The sequence below is a fragment of the Mus caroli genome, unplaced genomic scaffold (genome assembly GCF_978045245.1).
Source record: "Mus caroli unplaced genomic scaffold, Mus_caroli_1 scaffold_11, whole genome shotgun sequence".
In the NCBI taxonomy this organism is placed as follows: domain Eukaryota; kingdom Metazoa; phylum Chordata; class Mammalia; order Rodentia; family Muridae; genus Mus; species Mus caroli.
This window is the reverse complement of record NW_028227266.1, coordinates 72,606,051-72,627,120: the sequence shown is the minus strand read 5'-3', so window position 1 is coordinate 72,627,120 and position 21,070 is coordinate 72,606,051. Positions and strand designations below refer to the sequence as shown.

Below are 21,070 nucleotides of genomic sequence, written 5' to 3'. Positions count from 1 at the left end.
GACCATCCCTCACATGAGTTCTTAAAACTACAGATTCATTCTTAACACAATGTAAAAACATTTGTGCTCCATTCATGATGCCTGGCGGAGCCTATGCTTGTCTCCTTTTCTGTTTGATATCAAACATTCGATTGCACGTTATGGGATAGATTCCCCAGGTGGGGTAGTCTCTGTATAGTCCATCCTTTGGTCTTAGCTCCAAACTTTGTCTCTGTAACTCCTTTCATGGGTATTTAGTTCCCTATTCTAAGGAGGAACAAAGTATCCACCCATTGGTCTTCCCTCTATTTGATTTTCTTGTGTTTTGCAAATTGTATCTTGGGTGTTCTATGTTTCTGGGCTAATATCCACTTATCAGTGAGAGCATATCTAATGACTTCTTTTGTGATTGGGCTACCTCACTGTTTGTCATTTTGTGATCAGGAAAATGAAGTGGTCATTTAGCCACAGCAGAAGTCATCTGAAAGCACAGCTGATATGACAGCAGAGAGCCTGCTGACTCTCATGTGATACTTGCCTTTTCATCTCAAAACAATCCTCGGTTCTTTTAGAGACTTATCTTTTTTTTAATCAAAGCACATTCTTAATCCTCCTTCTGTCCTGCACACCAACACATCATTATTCTCAAAGCCTTACATGTATCTCAGAAAATTAACAGACCAAGGGCACATTAGCTATAAGCATGTTAACTGTATTCTTGCGTATTCGGTAGGCCAGATAAAAGCCAAGAACCTCAACACTTGGAGCAAAGGAAGGAGCTCCTGAGTAGGATAGGAAACGTACACCTGGCAGATGAAGGTTTGATCATGAAATGTGTTCCACACATGTGTCCCCTCCACTTTCAACATTCAGACCAGTGAATATGAACAAGACTGGACATTTTATTCAAGCTGAGAGCTGGTGGGCCTTCACTGAAGAAATAATTTGTAAAAAAAACCTTCAAGAGTGTTGGACTGGGAGGGTATGAATAAGAATGAAGTAATATGATACATTTATGTGAAAATGTCATAATGAAGCTCATTACTTTGTATGATAATTGAAAAAAAAGCAAAAACCACTGGAGCTGGAGAGGTGAGCCAGTGCTTCCTGCTCTTGCAGATGACCTGAGTTCATGTCCTCGCACCTATATCAGGCAGCTCACAACCGCCTGTGACCCTAGCACCAGAGGCTCTAAAACCCTCTTCTGACCTCACAGGCACATGTCCTCATATGCACATACACACTCACAGACGCAAATACACAAATGCACAGATTTAAAATGAAAATAAATATTAAAAAAACAAAATCATAAAAAATACAAAGTATTTACAAATTTAAGGCTATGGTAATATCTATTGTACAATATAAAGAACCTTCCCACTATATTGCTATGTTTGTATTTCATGATTAAATGGTTTATAAAGTGGGTAGGTAGGCATTGTAGAGTCACATTTTTTATGTGTAGATAATACCGGTTTGTAGGGTCTTCATTTGTATTTGGAAATGGGTGTCATCACTGTTAGAGCTGTGGTTGGGAAAGATGCTTTATGATGCCTGGCCACAGTTCTTTTCTTTCCACAACAGGAATAATTAAAGCACACTCCCCTACATTCCTCTACATATAAACCTTACTGGTAGGGGTGTGTCTGAAGCACAGCCAGCAAGTATAATGTGGCAGCTACCATTATCATTCTCTTTCACCCATTAGCAATCGCTAGGAGTTGAGATCGTGAGAAAACCAAGCATATTTTGTAAACATAGAGTTAAATAGCTCAAAGCTAGGATATGATCAATACCAAGAGTAGATATATGCCAGTAGCGTGAACATCTATGAATCTTATTGAAAAGCTATTTATTTATTATTTACTAATGCATGCTTTACTTATTTATTTATTTTAGTGTTAAGGACTGAAGCTATAGTATCACACATGCTAAGCAAGTGTCCTACCACTGAGCTATATCCATAGTCGAAGTCTGTTCTTGACCATCTATTATTTCTTTTGCTTCTATAAATTTAGTAATATATGCCAATATAGAGTTAAATTGTTTCCTTTTATACTCATACCCATCCTCATTAATTGAGAAAAAAACTGAATCTAGTTCTTCAATAATTTTTTTTAGATTCTCTATTGTCTCAGTTAACAGACCCTGGGAATTGTTGACTATGCTAAAACTTTACTCAATTTGTTGGAGTACAGGTTCAAGGTAATATTTGTGGTAGTCTTCTTGATGGAAAGAAAATAAATATCTCTCTATAAAGATTCCTCTGTGTTGCCTTCAAGCAAGAATGGGTTTTCTACCCCTGAATGGTAACATGGAATTCTTTTGTATCTTAGAGAATTCAGAGGAAATAACTAGGTCAAAGTTATTAAATTGGACTGAACTCTCTATAATTACAGCTGCCCTCAAGTCTAGGAAATTGAAATAAATTAACACAGATGTTTTCTCCCATGACTAAGAACCTAATGGTAGGATGGCCAACCTGCCCAAGATGGGAATTAAACCTTACCTGAAGTCTTCTCTTTCATAACAACAAATTCTTCTACTGGGTGCTTAGCTTTTCCAGTATCTGCTACAAGAAATGAGAATTTATTTGTTTGGTGACATAGATAGTTTTAGAATTACCCTTTAATTAGTAAGAAATTGCTTCTAGCTAATCATTGTCTTTCTGCCCTGTATCAAGAGATTCCAACAATAGTCATTCTATCTCACAGTGCCAATCATTTCTTCTCTTGAGACTTTCAGATATTCAAGATACTGTGTGTGCTGCTTCCTTCCTACTGATATAACTTTGAAGTTTATAGCTATAAGAATGGTAATTTTGCCTCACTGATATACTACAGGGCCTGTTTTTGCAAAGCATCAGTTGTTAGATCCATATGTGTGTGTGTGTGTGTGTGTGTGTGTGTGTGTGTGTGTGTGTGTGTATAGTCTCATGTAGAGCCATTTCTTCAGTGCTCCCTTGGTACCAACTTTCTACAGTTAGATTCCCTGGGAAACAGACCATGAAATAGATAAGCGCAGTGTATCTTTTGACTTATATATATGAAAATCTGAGCTGCAGAATGTTTGCAGCAGAGATCTTAACAATCCCACAGGAAGTGTTGATATTTGGAGTTTCCGTGTACTAAAGAAAAAGAACCAGGCATATGAACCCCCACTTATTAGTCACTGCCTCTAGGCTGCCTAAGGAAAGAGAATGACCACCCTCCTCCACACACCCAGGGTAGGAAGCAGCATTCTCAGAGAGTGACTCAGTGTGAGCCCTTGGGGACCAACCAGCACTCTGGAAAGTCAGGGAAAGGAGTAACAATCTTGAAGGAATGTTCAAGTGACCCAACTCGGTCATGCCAGGCATCTTTGCAGGGACTCTGGGAGACAGATTGGTAGAGGCTGACACTAACTTTTCAGGGTTCAGAAAGTCTCCATTCTCAGGAATTGTCACTTATTTATGCTTCTTTCAAAGCCAGAGGAATTTATTCAGAAGACAGTCTCACTTGCCTTTGAAAATATTGCATGTTTAAAAATTATCAGGTTGTGGTCTCTCAGTGCACTGTTTGCTGTGGTTATTCTCAGGTATCACTGAGGCAAACACTGGTTGATGCTAAGTGTTGTTTTAGTTTTGAATTGAAGAGACTTTGCATGTATACTCGAGTAGTTTATAATAAGAGTACTGCTGATTTCCAAACATCAGAATTGGATGCTTGAATTCTTCATTAGGAACTTGTATTAACTATCTTATAGCGAATCTGGTGTCTTTACTGAAAATTTTAAAGGAAGTCTTGCTATTAGGCACCTTGAAGTAACGTCCTTTGAGGTTTACTCTAAAAGCATCCCGTAATTTAGGAAAATGATGAAATTGCCTCTTTGTGTAGTGACACTAATTTAAATTTTAGTAATGAGCGGCACACCCAGTTTTGCTTGAGTGCTTTAAAGCATAAATATTTGGCTTTCATCCAAGAATTCGAATCAGCTGAACTTCCTCTGTGTGAGGAGAATTGCAGTGGACTTAATAGTCTAAAGCAGAAGCCGGAGTGGACAGTGTAATTATGCAAGCCTTTAAGATCTGTGCTATGCAACATTCATTAAAATTTAAAATTTTTACTTTTAATACAGAACAGGCTGCATCCAGAGTTACACACTGCGTGGTAAGTGGGGCAGTAGGAAGCCATGTCCAGAGCCAAGTGTAGAAGCCCGGGGTGGTAGTTAAGTGAATGTACAGTTTTCTTTCAAATCTTCATTTAGGATAGCTCGTTGTCCTAATTTCATTTTTGTTGTTGTGATTAAAATGCCCTGACAAAAATCTTAGAGGACAAAAGGTTTATTGGGCATAAAATTCCAAGTTACAGTCCATCACTGCAGAGAAATCAAGGCAGGAGCCTAAGGCACAGAGTCATATCACATTCATGAGTATGGGAAGAATCAATGCATGTTAAGTCTGGTGCTTAGCTAGGATTGCCTACTTTTACACATTCAAGATTTCCTGCTCAGGCAGGGGTGCTGTCCACAGTGGTTAGATCTGCCTAAATCATTTAACAATCAAGACAACAACTCACAGACTTGCCCATAGGACAACCTGATTTAGACAGTCCTCAGAGAGTCTCTACCAGGTGACTCTTGGTTATGTGAAGTTGGTGAATAGACTAACCATCAAAGTCCTTCAGGCCTATTCTTGTTTGATCATGTTAGTGTCTGTCTATGTAATGATTCTTCCTTTAGAAAAACAAAATAACCAGTAGCTTCCCTAAACATGTGATATTGTGGGGGTCTCCAAAGTTTTTGTTACTATAACCAAACAATTCAAGTAGTTAAGTTTATAAAGAGAAAAGATCTGTTTTGGCTTACAAGTTAGGGCTATTTTAGACTATGTCAGCTGTCCCCCTGGCTTTGTTTGGGTCTAGGAGAAGGTACTTTGTGTGATGAGGACAAAAAGAAACACAGGGGACAAAGACAGAGGAAGGATTATGCACATCTCTACAGAGAATGCAGCGGTGGGAGTGGGGATCCAATGGGGTTGCCCTCTCAGAGGGGAAAAGGGAAGGGGAAGAAACTGTACAAAAAGGGGGGACCAGGAGGGAGGCAGCATTTGCAATGTAAATGAATAGATGAATGAATAAATAACTAAGTAAATAAATTATTTTTAAAAAGAGAGATGAAGGAATTCATAATTGCATTTAAGACTACATGCTGAATAACCATCTACTATATATCAGTCAAGGAAGCCAACCTGTAACACATGGGGACAGCCACAGCACAGTATTCTGTGCTCTCACAATGGTCATCCCTGTGACTTTGTCACATCACACACATAATCCTTTTGCTAGTTCTTATGAAAGTATTTGTTAAACAAATATAAACCTTCATCAACTCTGTGAAGACATTTTAGAATAATTGGCCATTTGATCTTCGATTTTATCCTGTTCATTCATCATCTGCTTTGTCCTAACTTACCCAAGCTTTGCCTCCTCTTCAATCCCCGTGGCTCTTTATTGGCTTTTGGTAATGCTGGCTCGCCGTCCTGTCCTCAGATACTCTGGGTTTCTCCTCTGTAGTATTTCAAGGACCCTACTTACAAAGCTACCTGAGCAACAGTTTGGCTAACGCTACCTGTTCATAGAGCTTTCTCTTTCAGATGGATGTTTTAAAGTTTCCCTCTTCTCAACTCTGCCTTCTCACCAGACTAGAAGTACCTTTGAGTCCACTACTTTCTGAATCACCACAGACTTTACTGTCACATAGACACTCTATGTTTCTATGTCACTAATTTTTATGTTTAGAAGAACTAGATTTGAGACAGTTTCACTGTGTAGCATGGACTTGTTTTGAAATCACTGTGAGTCTCCTGCGTCATACACTCAAGTGCTGGGATTACAGCTGTGAGCTCCCATGTATGGTGGAAATTTTATGTCATTTGTGGATGTGTTTGTATGCAAGTCTGCATGCACATGTGTGTATCTACCTGCCTGTAGAGGTCAGAGTTCAGCCTTGAATGTTTCAATCACGTTTAAAACATGATCTCTCCCGTTTACCCAGAACTCAGCAATTTTGTTAGGCTTTCTGGCCAGTAAGCCCCAGGAAGAGAGTCCACTTTTCTCCATCACTTTAGCTTTGGAACTACAAGAACATGCACTGCCCCTGGCTTTTTTCCCCCGTGGGTTTTTGTAGATCCAAACTCAGGTCCTTGATGCTTGCACAGAAAGCACTTTACTGACTGAGCATCTTCCCAGCCAGGAAAATTGTTTTAAAGTGACCATAACATTTAGTCTAAGGTCTTCACTCTCAGAATACTATTGTAGAAGTAAGTAGAGACTTTCATGATGTGTTGCTATGGGGATTCACTATAACCCTAATTTCAGTGGACTGTGGCTAAGGTAAAGTCAGTGTAGAAGAAAAGTCAGTTGTCTGGAGATTGGCTCAATGGATAAGAGTACTTGCCGCTCTTGCAGGGAATCTGGGTTTGGTTCTCAGCATCCATATGGCAGCTCATAATCACCTGTAATGCTAGTTCCAGGGAATTCAGTGCCCTCTTCTGACTTCTGCAGGTACTGCATGCGTGCCATGTACATACTCACATGTAAGCAAAATGATTTTATATTTCTAATTATTTTAATAATAATATATAACTAATATATGTTTTAAAATACATATTAAAGTTTTTAAAATTAATGTCATGGATGAGTAAGTCCAACACATCTGTCCAGAACTAAACAGATACTAGAGTAGTAAATAGAACATCTGAAAATCAGGTAACAAGCTCAGGCTCCTGGGCCAGGGTCAAGGTCAGAGTTGAGTCAGTCTCATGGTCAAGCCCAGAATCTGGGCATTGGGGAGGCAGCTGGTCTACATTTTAACAAGCCCAGTCTCTTTGTCTCCCTTTTTCTCCATGAAACCTAACTGTGAATTCTCAGCTCTCCGACTTGCGTGTTTTTGGTAAGAACTATAAAATCATGTCATGACCTGAGAATGTCTTAACTCAGTTCAGGTAAAGATCGAGCCATGAACTGCTACTTCTTTTAAAAGTTAATAAACTCTTTAGTTCATGCGGATTATCCAGCTTGAGTCACATTGAACAGTTCTCTTACAAAATGAATTTGTTAACCAATAAAAATGATTTTGTTAAGGCTAGTTTCAGAATTTTCATATCTTAATCCAAATCTGGAGCTCAGAGCCAGGGGGGATATTGCTTATTAGTTGCATGATCGAGCACAAATTTCCCAAAGCTCAACATTTCAGCTTCTTTCATACAAATATTATAGAGATGAAAAATAAGATATGCTTTATAGTGGTTGGTATATAGTAATAATTAAACATTAACATTAAGACCTCCCACAGCAACAGCCCAGTGTTTTAATCTTCAACTATCTCTTAATTCCTACTCTCTTTTTTTTTTTTTTTTGGTTTTTCGAGACAGGGTTTCTCTGTGTAGCCCTGGCTGTCCTGGCACTCACTTTGTAGACCAGGCTGGCCTCGAACTCAGAAATCCGCCTGCCTCTGCCTCCCGAGTGCTGGGATTAAAGGCGTGCGCCACCACGCCCGGCTTAATTCCTACTCTCAAATTTCATTATGTAATATAATGTGTGCTATGAAATTAAACATAACAAAGGAAAAGAGTATAGGGGAACCCTTGAATAGCAGTAATTGAGAATTAGATGACTATAGCTGGCTCTGTACCCCCGACACACACACACCCATACACACATACACTTATCTCTATTTCTGTTGAGTTTTTTTTTTAATCACCAGAATGTCATATTATTTGGAGTAAACTGAAAACCGGAGAGTATCCACATACACATGCATGTGTATATCTTAAAGGCTAGGTCAGCACTACAGGCACTGTTCATATTAGCTGACCAAGGACCAGGCTATCTAAATGCTTTACTCAACCATCTATATTTTGGCTACTTTGCTTCTCTTTGAATCTTTGCTTTCCTCATCCATGTTAACAGGCACATTTATGCCTTCTTTAGTGTCTCAGTGTGGATTATTGTGATAATTCAAGTTTCTGGAGCATAACATATGCTCATTACATATCAGCTCTTTCCTACCCCACTTATGTGTGTCTCAAATGAGTCTCATGGATAATTCAACAGTGCTTTTCCTGAGGCTGCTCTGGTTCTGTGACAAAAGGACATGGGGAAGAGGAACAGGGGACATAGTAACTGGGAAGGTAAAATCTCAGGAGTAAAACATGTCTCTGGAGACAGGTGCTAGGATTTTTTTCCATCTGCTTATGTAGGATGTCTGTATCTTTCTTATCTTGTTCTTCAACTTAAATGGAGTCTGAAGTTGCATCCCATGTCTGCCTTGGTTTCATTGGATACCCTTGTAATCTAGCTGCTTCTCTTTTCTTGCCACTACCTTTCTCTGTCCTAGCAACAGCTAAGAGTTGCTGGGCTGGGGGCTCTGTGTTCAGGCACTGTTGTAAGAACTTTGCATGTGTTAGTTCATTTAAATCTTACACTTCCCTGAGAGGAGATTATAGTTCTACCCCAGTGTCCTAACTGTATAATCTCAGGCAGAGGATAAGGCTGGCCACTTTCTCAGAATTACATAATGAGGAGTTTAAACTGGGATTACCATGCAGGAAATCTGTATCCAGGACAATGCAGGAAGCTATTGGCAATTACTGCCTTGTCACCAAATGGAACTTAACCTACATTTAAGACTGTCAAGATACTAACTCAGTTTCCCCACCCACTGGTCCCTGTTGTAAGCATTTTTCACAGGCCAAGGGAGATACTCTTCTATCTTAGGACATATAGCCTGTGTGTCTCTGGTAACTGGTCTTCAGATCAATGTTTTTAGATTTTTTTTATTATTAAATTGTTGTTTTTTTAATTTGTTTTTAAATTTTGGCAGCTTCTTACTTGTATGAAAACAATGTAATGCCTAGTCTGACTACTGCTCTTAAGTCTGTGTGTATACATGTGTGTGTACACATGTGTGTGTGCACATATGTGCACATGCACACACACATGCATTTACAGAAGGAACACAGCTGTGTTCATGATTGCAATAGCCATGTCACATCCAGAGAAGAGCATTTCTTAGCGTTCTCTTCATGTTCCCACTTAGATTCCAGTCACTTCATGTTCCACAATGTTCACTGGACCTTAGAGATACCACACTTTGGACTGGACACAGACAGTTGACCAATCAGTGACTCTAAGGCCATCAAGTCACTTTGGTCTTTTTTGAGGCAGATTCTCACTTTGTTCCAGGTTTTCCTGGCTGGAAATCACTATGTATCACAGCCTAGCATCTGCCAATGAGTCTCCTGCCTCATCCTTCCTTGTCCTGGAGTTATCGGCACGGCACAGGATGACCATCTTTCTCATTCATCTTGTCCGGATTGTTTGGGCTAAGGCCAGTATTTTCTGCCCTCTTTGACTTTATTATTCGACTTGTAAGTTAGCGAGTGTTTTCTCCCATTTATGTATTCAGTCATTTAGCTGATGTGGTACTGAGAAAATATGATGTGGCAAGCAATGTAAATAGTTAAAGCTAAATGGTCAGCAGTTCACAGTCTGGAAAGACAGATGGATTCATAGGTAAAATATTTCATATAAATAGTTATTGTGAGGCTTTCTTAATGGAGGTACATTCAAGGTTCTATAGAGCACAGAGGACTAAGTGCCAAAATCCAGGAGTAGCCAGACTGAGGCTGATCTTTGCTAAGTCTAAGATAGCATAGGCATTTTATAGATATTCACAAGAGATGGGTGGAAGGGTGAGGCAAAGGAACTGGGGACAGAAAGAAAAGCTCAGAAAAACTCACAGTATTGAATAAAAAATACAGTAATCAGTGAACTGTCCCTTGAATAATGTTGTTGGGGCAATATGCTTCTGAGACTGTCAGGGTGCTTTCAGTAGTGAGATTTGCATATATTAATTGTATTGATTTTAGAGAAATTTTGTGTTTGAAAGAAGAGAACAATTAGCATTAGGAAGATATAGTAGAGTTTTCTGTCCCTAGGAAACTTGTCTGACATCAGCATCTAGTAGAGATTCACTTTGCTCTCTGTTTGTAGCATTGTAGTGAGGCAAGACACTATGGAGCTGGGAACTGAGAGAGGAGGAAGGTAGTCACACCACAACTGCCAGCAAGTGATAATAAGAAAGGACCAGGGCGTCATACAGTCACCAAAATTCTACACCCCACTGACCTGCTTCCTCATACCAAGCCCTACCTCTCACTAGTCCCCCATGCATGCATGCTTTATATCCATTAATACATTATGGAATATAAGCTTTATATCAGCTCTGAGCCCTCAGAGCATTGACTACTGAGGTATAGATGAACGCAGGGCTATAGCACCCAAGCCATCCTGTATGGTTGGAATATAGAGGAAGATGATTCTTCAGGGCGGGTACAGACACCTGCTCTTGGGTTGTGTCTAGTGGGACAGGACTTCCATCTGGATGGTGCTTCTTCTAAGTACTCTCACCTACAGCGACAGTTCTGAATCACAATGAAAGTCAAATGGTACGAGAACATCAGACACAGTCACAGAACGAGTGCCTTTATGTCAGCAAAGCACAGACATCCGTGTGTGGGCTGGGTAAACTTAATATTTTAGGTTGAAGAAATTGGGAGAACACTTCATTCTTCCAAAACTCATTGAAAAATGATTCATGTATCCCAATCTAGCTTAACTTTCCTACGTATTTTCTTCATAAGGAGAGATCACAGACACACATAATAAAGTTTTTGAACACATTTAATTCAGGAGTCAACTTCTCAGCACCATTTATTAGTAGAAAATAAGTCCTGGCTTGTAATTGTGAATGAGTCAGAAATCATCCCACAGAAGAGCACCTGCAGCTCTCAAGGTGGGATTCCTCCAAGGCTTGGGCACTGTGAGTCTCTCTCTCCTCTCTGCATCTGCTCTCCTGCCTTCCTCATTCACATACCCCTTCCCTTGAGAAACTTGGCTTTCTGCCACAGCGTGTACTCCCAAGTCCCCGCGGTGCCTGACTGAAGTGAAGCTGGAGGTGTTCCAAGTGGAGGGAGGCAGACTCCACAAAAACTACATGAAGATTATGATGCATCCTTTAGTGAATTACACTAGGCTGTTTATCCACCCAAATACATTCTTCAAAAATGAGCAAAGAATTTGGTGTTATTGTTATTCTGGGATATATTTCAATGATAAAATACTCCACAAATCTTTTGAGAGTCTGTCATATAGAAGACAGTGTGCCATGCAGTCAGCGGCTTTGAAAGGGAACTTTTTCTTCCTGTTGTCTGAGAAAGAGTCTGTCATTAAGGTGTCATGGTTGTCTGTCAATCACACTTCAAAAACAAATCGCAGGAAGAGATCTGGCCCATCACTTATTGATCATCTGTATGCTTGTTTCATCTGTGGTACAATTTTATTTGGTCACTTGAAACTCCAGTTCTGATGATGTTCCTAGTAAACCTGAAGGATGAATTTTCAGCCACGTTGCCAGGAGGTTGTACCAGTGGTTTAAGCTGGCAATGCTCTTTCAAGCCTTGGACATTTATGTTTTGCTTTTAGTGTCTCTAGTTTTAATGTAGCTGTACTATTCCTTTTATTGTCTCCACTGCTCAATTGACTATAATCTTAAAATATGATTTAATTCATGATTGACCACTGTCATATTGAATGTCTACATTGATCTCTTAGTGATTATTCATCATTGGAAATAGTTACTAATTTTGATTATTTTAATCTTTGTTTAAGGATGCTGAATTATTGAATTCCTGCAAGAGCAAAAAGTTATTTCTAGTGTAATAAGTCTTGACTGCATGAAAAAAGTCTTAACAAACATGGATCCTATAAATATGGTAAATTTGGGAAGTCTAGGATAGGAAGAATATACTTATATCCTTATATTTCTGTTAGTAAATGTGAGTTTAGAAAAAGATATAGAGTGGAGCTGGCAACATGACCACATTCAAATGATCATTTCATTAACTTTTAAAAGTAACCCTAATAATACCTTCTGTCACCATTTCAACTGAAATACATAATTTAGAAAAGTGTATCATACAATAAATGTATTTTGATTTAAACTCTGAGAACTGCATTCCCTTTTAGGCAATTTTGCACACATCGCATATCACAAACACCTTGGGAAATGTAACAAATGGGAAGAATGTGGACTTGAATTCCGGTACTCATGATAGCATTCCTCCTTTTTCAGATACATCATGAAGTTACATGGACGTGAAAGAGCGGTAAAACTTCCCTTCCAGGAAGGTGGAGGAGCTAAGCTGGTGGCGTCCACAGCCCCTTGACCTTCCACAGGAGCACCATCCAATTTCCTGCCCCTTCTGGTGATTGATGGCACCAGAGAACAGTGATGCTGGCCTTGGGTTTAAAACAGACTACCATCCCAGTGCCTTGTTCACTTCCTTGGATTAGAAAAACTCCCACTCATTGCTCTCCATGGTGGCCAGTCTCTTTAAGAGCTTGATTTTAGCTTATATACATAAGCTTTGCAAAGGAATGTTTACAAAGAAATTGGGAAATACAACCAAAAAGAAAGAGAATCGTCAGCAGAAAAAAGATCAAGATTTTCCAACTGCTGGCCACACCAAACCCCCTAAATTGTCAAATGCCCTGAAAAGCACTGTAAAAAAGATCGCAAAGTGCTCATCCACCCGGAACTTCTCCATAGAAGACGAAGAGGGTCACAAAGACTTCTCCCTGTCACCCACATTCAGTTACCGAGTTGCTATCGCCAATGGCCTGCAAACAGCCGTGACCAACAGTGATGAGGATCTGCTCCAGGAGCTGTCTTCCATCGAGAGCTCGTACTCTGAATCCTTCAATGAGCTAAGGAGCAGCACAGAAAACCAGGTCCAATCAACACACACCATGCCTGTCAGACGTAACAGGAAGAGTTCGAGCAGTTTGGCACCCTCCGAGGGCAGCTCAGATGGGGAGCGCACCCTCCACACCTTAAAACTGGGTGCTCTACGGAAACTGAGGAAATGGAAGAAGAGCCAAGAGTGCGTCTCCTCAGACTCGGAGTTGAGCACTGTCAAGAAAACCTGGGGCATAAGAAGCAAATCATTAGATAGAACTGCCCGGAACCCAAAGACAAATGTCTTGGAGCCAGGGTTCAGCTCCTCTGGCTGCATTAGCCAAACCCACGATGTCATGGAAATGATCTTTAAAGAGCTTCAGGGTATAAGTCAGATCGAAACAGAACTTTCCGAACTCCGAGGGCACGTGAACGCTCTCAAGTACTCTATCGACGAAATCTCCAGCAGTGTGGAGGTAGTCCAGAGCGAGATCGAACAGCTTCGGACAGGGTTTGTCCAGGCTCGAAGGGAAACTCGAGACATCCACGATTACATTAAACACTTGGGTCACATGGGGAGTAAGGTAAGCCTGAGATTTTTAAATGTGCCTGAAGAAAGACACGAATACGTGGAAAGTGTGGTGTACCAAATTCTTATAGATAAAATGGGTTTCTCAGATGTACCGAATGCTATTAAAATTGAATTTGCTCAGAGGATAGGGCAGCAAAGGGACTGCCCAAATGCAAAACCTCGACCCATCCTAGTGTACTTTGAAACCCCTCAGCAAAGGGATTCTGTCTTAAAGAAATCGTATAAGCTGAAAGGTACAGGCATCGGGATCTCCACAGATATTCTAACTTACGATATCAGAGAACGGAAAGAAAAAGGGGTGTTGCCATCTTCCCAGACATACGAAAGCATGGATATGAAGTTATCCACGCCAGAGCCCAAAGCCAAGAAGAACTCTTGGCTGTCACCCAATGACAGTGACAGAGAGCTGGAGTCAGACCTCAGCAGAAGCAGCTATGCTGACTCTCCGGCAAAGGGAAGTTCTTCTAAGTCCAGCTCAAAGTCACACAGTGCTCGTTCCAAGAACAAAGCAGCTAACAGCAGAACATCACAGAAGTCAGACTACAATAAACGGCCCTCCCAACCGCCAGCATCAAGTACCCCAGAAAAGCAAACACCTCACTATGTGGAGGCCACACCACCACTCTGGCATTCACAGAGTGACTTCTTCACTCCTAAACTTAGTCGCTCTGAATCGGATTTCTCCAAATTGTGTCAATCTTATTCAGAGGATTTTTCTGAAAGTCAGTTTTTCTGTCGAACTAATGGGAGCTCCCTCCTTTCCTCGTCTGACCGGGAACTTTGGCAGAGGAAACAGGAGGGCATGCCTGCCTTGTACCACCGTCTTCAGGACCAGGGTTTGGATGAGAGTATTCCAGCAGTGCCAGGGCAGGCTGAAATTGAGAATACAGAAACAGTAGACAGTGGTATGAGCAACAGCATGGTGTGTGCATCTGGAGACCGAAGCAATTACAGTGGTTCCCAGCTCTCATTGCATGAGGACCTGTCTCCATGGAAGGAGTGGAATCAAGCGGGGCAAGGAACTGATGATGTTGGCTTAGATTCATCTACCCAGGAACCTTTTGACTATGATACCAACAGTTTGTCTGACCAACAGCTGGATATCTCTAGCAAAGACCTAGATGATCTTGGCAAGTGCCACAGCGACCTGCAAGATGACTCTGAAAGCTATGATTTAACCCAGGATGACAACTCCTCTCCATGCCCTGGATTGGATAATGAACCACAAGGCCAGTGGGTTGGCCAGTACGACTCTTATCAGGAAGCCAATTCTAATGACCTGTATCCCAACCAAAGCCATCCATCCATGATGTATCGAAGTCAAAGCGAACTGCAAAGTGATGATTCAGAGGGGGCCCAGCCCAAGTCCTGGCACAGTCGGCTAAGCATTGACCTTTCTGATAAGACTTTTAAGTTCCCCAAATTTGGATCTACTCTTCAGAGAGCGAAGTCAGCCCTGGAAGTGGTGTGGAACAAGAGCACACAGAGTCTCAGTGGGTGTGAGGACAGCGGCTCTTCCTTAATGGGGAGATTTCGGACATTATCGCAATCCACTGCAAACGAGTCAAGTACCACCCTTGACTCTGATATCTACACGGAACCCTATTACTATAAAGCTGAGGAAGAGGAGGACTACTGTGAACCAGTGGCTGATAGTGAGACAGATTATGTTGAAGTGATGGAGCAGGTCCTAGCTAAGCTAGAAAACAGGACTAGCATCACTGAAGTAGACGAACACATTAAAGACTATGACCACCCTTCCTATGAAACTCCTTACGAGACCCCGCAAGATGAGGGCTATGATGGGCAGGCTGATGACATCATTAGTGAAGGAGAACTGGAAACCTTAAATGAACCAGCAGTTGAAATGGAATTAGCAGAAGATGAGAACCAAAACCTCCCGGCAGAGTCACTGGAGGTCATGAAGCCAAAGAGAATCAGGCCTTCCTTCAAAGAAGCAGCTTTAAGGGCCTATAAGAAGCAGATGGCAGAGCTGGAAGAGAAGATCCTGGCTGGAGGTACTCAAGTTTAAATGTTCAGTTATGTGCTAGGTGTTAAAACAGCAGTACAGTTGCACAGGGTGATGTGGGCTTCCCTAGAAGGAATTCACCTGCGGTGAGTTCATGTGCATGTATTCTGAGAAGAATTTTATTTTGTCCAGATAGTTCTCCCAACAAGGGATTCACAAAGAAAATGGAAATAGATTTCAAGTAGTTCATATTGAGATGAGCCCAACTCTAGGCCTATATATGGTAGATCAAGATTGTTGTCCTAGCTACAGGAAAGCATTGGGGAAATGAAGGGACTGGCTTTTGACCAAGCAGCCTGGTACTTGTGCCCTGGTTCTACTGGGTTCACAGGGATGAGGAGATAAGGGTATTTGATTTCAAAAATTTGAAGAACACAGAGTCAAGTATAAACATTCCTTAGTAGAACTACAGTTTAGAGCTTAAGAAGATATTAAGAAGAGATATTAAGAAGAGATGGGTTTGCAAAGCCAATTCCAGCCTGTGGATGATTGCGAACCTCTCTTACATAGACTAAGCCGAAAGATGCAATAGGGCCAGGAGCCCAGGGTACCCAGAGCAGACAGAAGTCATTCTTTGTGTTAATAAGGAGTGAGGGTGGAAGTTACTTCTCAGAAAAATGAGAAGAACTGATCTATTTTTCTTAATTTCCGAAGGGAACAATTTTCAACGTGAGATTTTAGAGCTGTGGATAGATATGAGTTTATTGATTTTGTTTATTAACTAAACCTCATTTGTATATGCCTCAATTATTTACATTATATTTTATTTGCATTCCTAGTGTATCTTGGGATTGCATTTTTAAAAAAATCTCATTTTAAAAACAAATTTGATAATTTTATGTGTTCTCTGTAGTGTTAACATCTTTCACTAAAATATTTGTTCTATATATTTTCTAAAGGCATGTGTGTTTGCGATCAAGTATCAATCTGCTATTCTGTAATTCTATTATAGAATAATTTGTTCAGCTGGTAGCTGATTGTGGCTTCTTTGCCATCCAAAACTCCTTACTACTTTCTCACTAGAAGGGTCAGGCTGCAGAGACAGCAGTCACCTTTATCACCAAATGTAAAAGACTTAAAACAATTAGCTTTCTCTCCTTCAAAAGTCTTACCTTAGGAAGCAACACAGCCCATGTATTTAAAGGAGAAAAGATGTAGTGAGGGGGAAGGGAGGGACATTGCCTGGGACTTTGTTACTGAGTAACAACTAGAATAGAAGCAGCCCTCAACTATGCCGAAGTGGTATGAGAATGCAGAAGAGACTAATATCGTTGTTATGTAAATATAATTATGTTAGAGAGTGATATTATCCCCGGCAGAGTAAGACTTGGTGGAAGTTCTCCTTAGTGAATTTAGTATGTTTTTTTTATTTTTTGGGTTTTTTTTTGTTTGTTTGTTTGTTTGTTTTTATAGGTAGAATCTAGAATTTGGACCCTTTTATTTACTGTGGATTCAGCAAGTTACTTAAAAAGACTTAACTGGTGTGTGTGTGTGTGTGTGTGTGTGTGTGTTTAATGTTATATAATGGTTATGTGTTTGCAGTCCAACAAGTTAAAGGTATTGGTTTGAAATATTAAACAATATAAATATAGCAAGTCCTTATATTTTAAAAATGTGGGTCTTCAATTAAAAAGTTATTTTAGTTTCTGCTTATCAATGATTTACACACACACACACACACACACACACACACAAACACACACTTGTCTGACTGGTGCCCTCAGAGGGCAGAATAGATATTTGATCTAGGGGGTTATGAGCAAGCCTGTGGGTACTGGGAAACAAATCCGAGTCCTCTGCAAGAGCAGCCAATGCTCCTGATTTTTTAACGAAGGAAATTGATGTGTATAAGCAGGGAAGCTTGTTTGACTTTCTGAAGGGATAGCTTGTCATTTGTTGCAACATGGACGGGTCTTTAGGTTATCACTTATTAAGTGATGCTGGACACAGGACACAAGAATATCACAGGACACAACTTGTATGAGACCTCTTAACAAAAGCAGGCAGGGCTTGAGTATAGCTCATTGACAGAGCAATAAGTGACTGCATGAGAAGCTCTGGGTTCCCCTTGAGCTCGTAGAAAAGGAATCAAATACAGAGAGAAGGACAGAAAAGCATTGTTAAGCATTGTTATAGAGAAGGGAGCAAGGCATATAAGGGAGAGGAGACAAATTGAGGATACATGGGATGAGCCACATCTGGGACGCAGTGGTGCGGTGATGATTTGTTTCATTATAATCGCTTTTACAATCTATACCTATCTCCTTATGTCTTAGAAATATACACAAGTTTATTTAAAATGGTGGGGCTCATGTCTCTAGCTGCATATGTAGCAGAAGATAGCCTACTCGGCCATCAATGGGAGGAGAGGCCTTTGGTCTGGCGAAGATTCTATGCCCCAGTATAGAGGAATGCCAGGGTCAGGAAGTGGGAGTGGGTGGGTTGGGCAACAGGGTAGTGGGAAGGAGATGGGAGATTTTTGGAGAGGTAATTAGGAAAGGGGATAGCATTTGAAATGTAAATAAAGAAAATATCTAATTAAAAAAGTAAAACCTTTAACATTTAAAAAAATTAAATTAAAATAGAAAATTCCACATCAACAAGCCTTTACAAATTAGATTGCTATAATAATGACCCTTCCAGTGATACTTCTTGGAAAACACATTGGTTGTGCCTCTATCAGAAAAGCTTGTGCCATGTGCTTGACCATCCAGGAAAGTCTGCAGAGGACTCAGAAGCCTCTACCATCTTGTGATGTTATGGTCCAGTGCTGGACCTTTAAATGGAATCTGAGGGCTCTCACCATACTATATGAAATGGGCACACACCTCCTTAAGATCCACTCTGGTTACTGAAAGGCACCAGCTTGGCTCCCCAGGAGGCTGCAGCAGCCTGGATTTCAAAGGACAGCTCAGCTCCACTTGGCAGTGGGCAGGCATCTTCCCCATCCTGTGCTCCCAATATGCTTCTGAGGGAAGGGCAGCCAGGGAAGGACTTTTCCAGGCCCTTTCCTGCTCCTGGTACCCAACAAGGTGCCAATCACCATGGTGGTTTTGTGCCTGTGGCCATCTGCTTACTGAACCTTGGGCAGGTGCCTGCAGGCTTGCTCCCATGGCTGCCCAGTACTCATTAGGCAGCAGTTCTGTCTTTTATTACAAACCTGGCCAGAAAGGTCTTGGTGGAAATCTCTGAGGGATGTAGAATCCCAAATATAGTATTACAAAATTACATGTTCAGACACTTGAATTATTTCAACTCTTACCTTCACAGCCTAGAGACAAGAAACCCTTCATGATTGGGGCTACTTGATGATAGTATTGTAAAAAAGAATTTACTCTACCATCATTCCAATAGCATAAGAAATCTTGGGCTCTATATAGCCAAAAACCCCTGCCATGTGGGATCCAAAAACTTTCCTTTCACTGGGTCTTGCTGGGTTGTGTCATTTACATAGCTGGTTCATATTCAGTGTCATATACTAAGAATGCTTCGATTTTTTTTAACCTCTGGCCTGAAACTAACCACTAACTGGGGTTCACTCTCCTCTCCTCTAATTTCTGCCAATCTGTCTTTGTGGCCCTGGAGTCACCTTGTATTTGCATATGCTGCTTGTTTCTCTTCTGGACCAAAATCCAGACTTCTAACTAAGCATCATACAGAAAGTTCAAGTGGTGGCCTCATGCTCACAACCCAACCAGAAGAAAGAGAACTAAATGGCAAGCACAATCTTCAATGTAGAGTTCAAGTTCCACTCTCCACGGTAGCCAATAGCTAAGGTCATGCATGACTATATGAATGGTTTGTGATGAAGGCCAGAGCTGGGCCTCACCTGCAAAGTGTGGGCCAGAGCTGGATTTTTAATATGCTCTTGCTGGATATGATGCAGGGGGTTATCAGGGCCCGTATGAAGAGCCCTGTTGAATGCTCGACAGCAATATCTCCACACAGTATGCACTTTAGTTTCCTGGGTTTTTGTTTTTGTTTTTTTAACTGACAGAGAATCAGCTTACAGAAATAAGCTAATGGATTTCTAAACTTAAAGGAAAAAAAAACCTGAACAGAACAAATAAAATTTCTTATATCCCTCTGGAGTGAAAGATTTTCAAATGTTATAAGAAGCACTAGGTATTATCTGCACATTAAAATGCAGAGAAGCAATAGGTTGTTTCATGAAATTGTGTGTAAATCAAATGTTTTATAATGATACACTTTGGAAGCTGCGCAGTTGGCTTTGTGCTTTAGAGGACTGGCTGCTCTTGCGGAGGACTCAGGCTCAGTGCCCAGGACTCATAAGGCAGCCAACAGCTGTATACTCAGGCACACTACATATGCATAAAATAATAAAGTGTGTTTTAAAATTTCCTTTTATTTTTCTCTCATACCAGCTTCCTGGTCTCCCCCACTCCTCCCAGAAATTATCTATTTAAAAAACACTGAGAAAGTTTTTATTAGAAATTATTTAGTAAGTAACTTTGTTTAAGAATGCTTACCATTCTGTCCACTTTATAGTTGTTTTTAGAAAACTAACTCAAGACAGTTTCTAGAGTTTCTAGTCCCTTTGTCCCTCAGTCCCTCCTATCCCCTCCCCTACACACACACACACACACACACACATACACACACACACACACACACATACACACACACACACATACACACACACATACACACACACATACACACACACACACATACACACACACACACACATACACACACACACATATCCATCTCTGTTCCTGCTCTGTTCCTGTTCTCTTCTCTCCTCCATTTCCTGAATCTTCTTACAAAGCAAGCATCGTGACATCATGGCACTGGTTACAGTAGAAACCAACTAAATCTAGATGTGATGTGTCTAATGAACTTTGACCTAAACTACTTACTCTTAATATTCTAGAACTATCTACAATCATCTTTTTGAAAGTTTTTACTTATCAGTATACAGACATTTATGCATATCATCAGGGCATTTTGATCTAGGTACACTAGTCAAGCTAATTAGCACATTCATCAGCCTATTCACTTATAATTTCTGTGGGAAGAATATTAAAAATATATGCCTTTAACAATCTTGAATGTCACACTGTTACTGTGGTCATCATGCAACATCACACTTTATGAAAATGTATCCCTCCAGTCCTGAAGCATCCTACCCTTAGTACAGCTTCTGTTCTCCATCCTTCCTCCTCCCTTGGTCCCTTCAACATCTGACCACAAGCTTTCTGCTGTCTATCTCTATGGGATGGATAATTGTGGGTTTCAAATATGGGAAAGAATATAGCTCCCATCTTTCTGTGGCTGGCTTACTTCACTTTATACAATACCCTCAATATCAACCCATCTTGCTAACACTGACAGAATTTGATTCTTATAGTAATCATTGTTTAATTCTATAGATGTAGTGTAGTGTATTTCTTTTAAGATTGATTTTGATTTTTAACTTTCTGTGTGTGCATGCATGCGTGCATGTGTGTGTGTGTGTGTGTGTTTGAGAGAGAGAGAGAGAGCATCCAGGAGAGACTGTTGGATCCCCTGGAACTGTAATTGCAGACTGTTGTGAGTGGGAGACTGCTCCCATGAACACAGGAGTACAGATATCTCTTTAATATGCTGATTTGAATCCTTTGATTGGCTCCAGAATGGAAATGCTAGCTGCCATGCTGTTTTGTGGCAGCCTTCTTGTAACCCTA

General features: G+C 40.7%; 1 protein-coding gene across 1 annotated transcript in view; it reads left to right on the top strand.

Moving 5' to 3' along the window:
* Unc13c (unc-13 homolog C) overlaps positions 1 to 21,070 on the top strand; it is a 502,014-nt gene that overhangs the window by 12,013 nt on the left and 468,931 nt on the right. The window contains exon 3 of the mRNA XM_085844784.1: positions 12,154 to 15,369. Coding sequence (XP_085700910.1) covers positions 12,399 to 15,369 — 2,971 coding nt within the window. The 5' untranslated portion in view covers positions 12,154 to 12,398. The remainder of the gene's footprint in view (positions 1 to 12,153; positions 15,370 to 21,070) is intronic.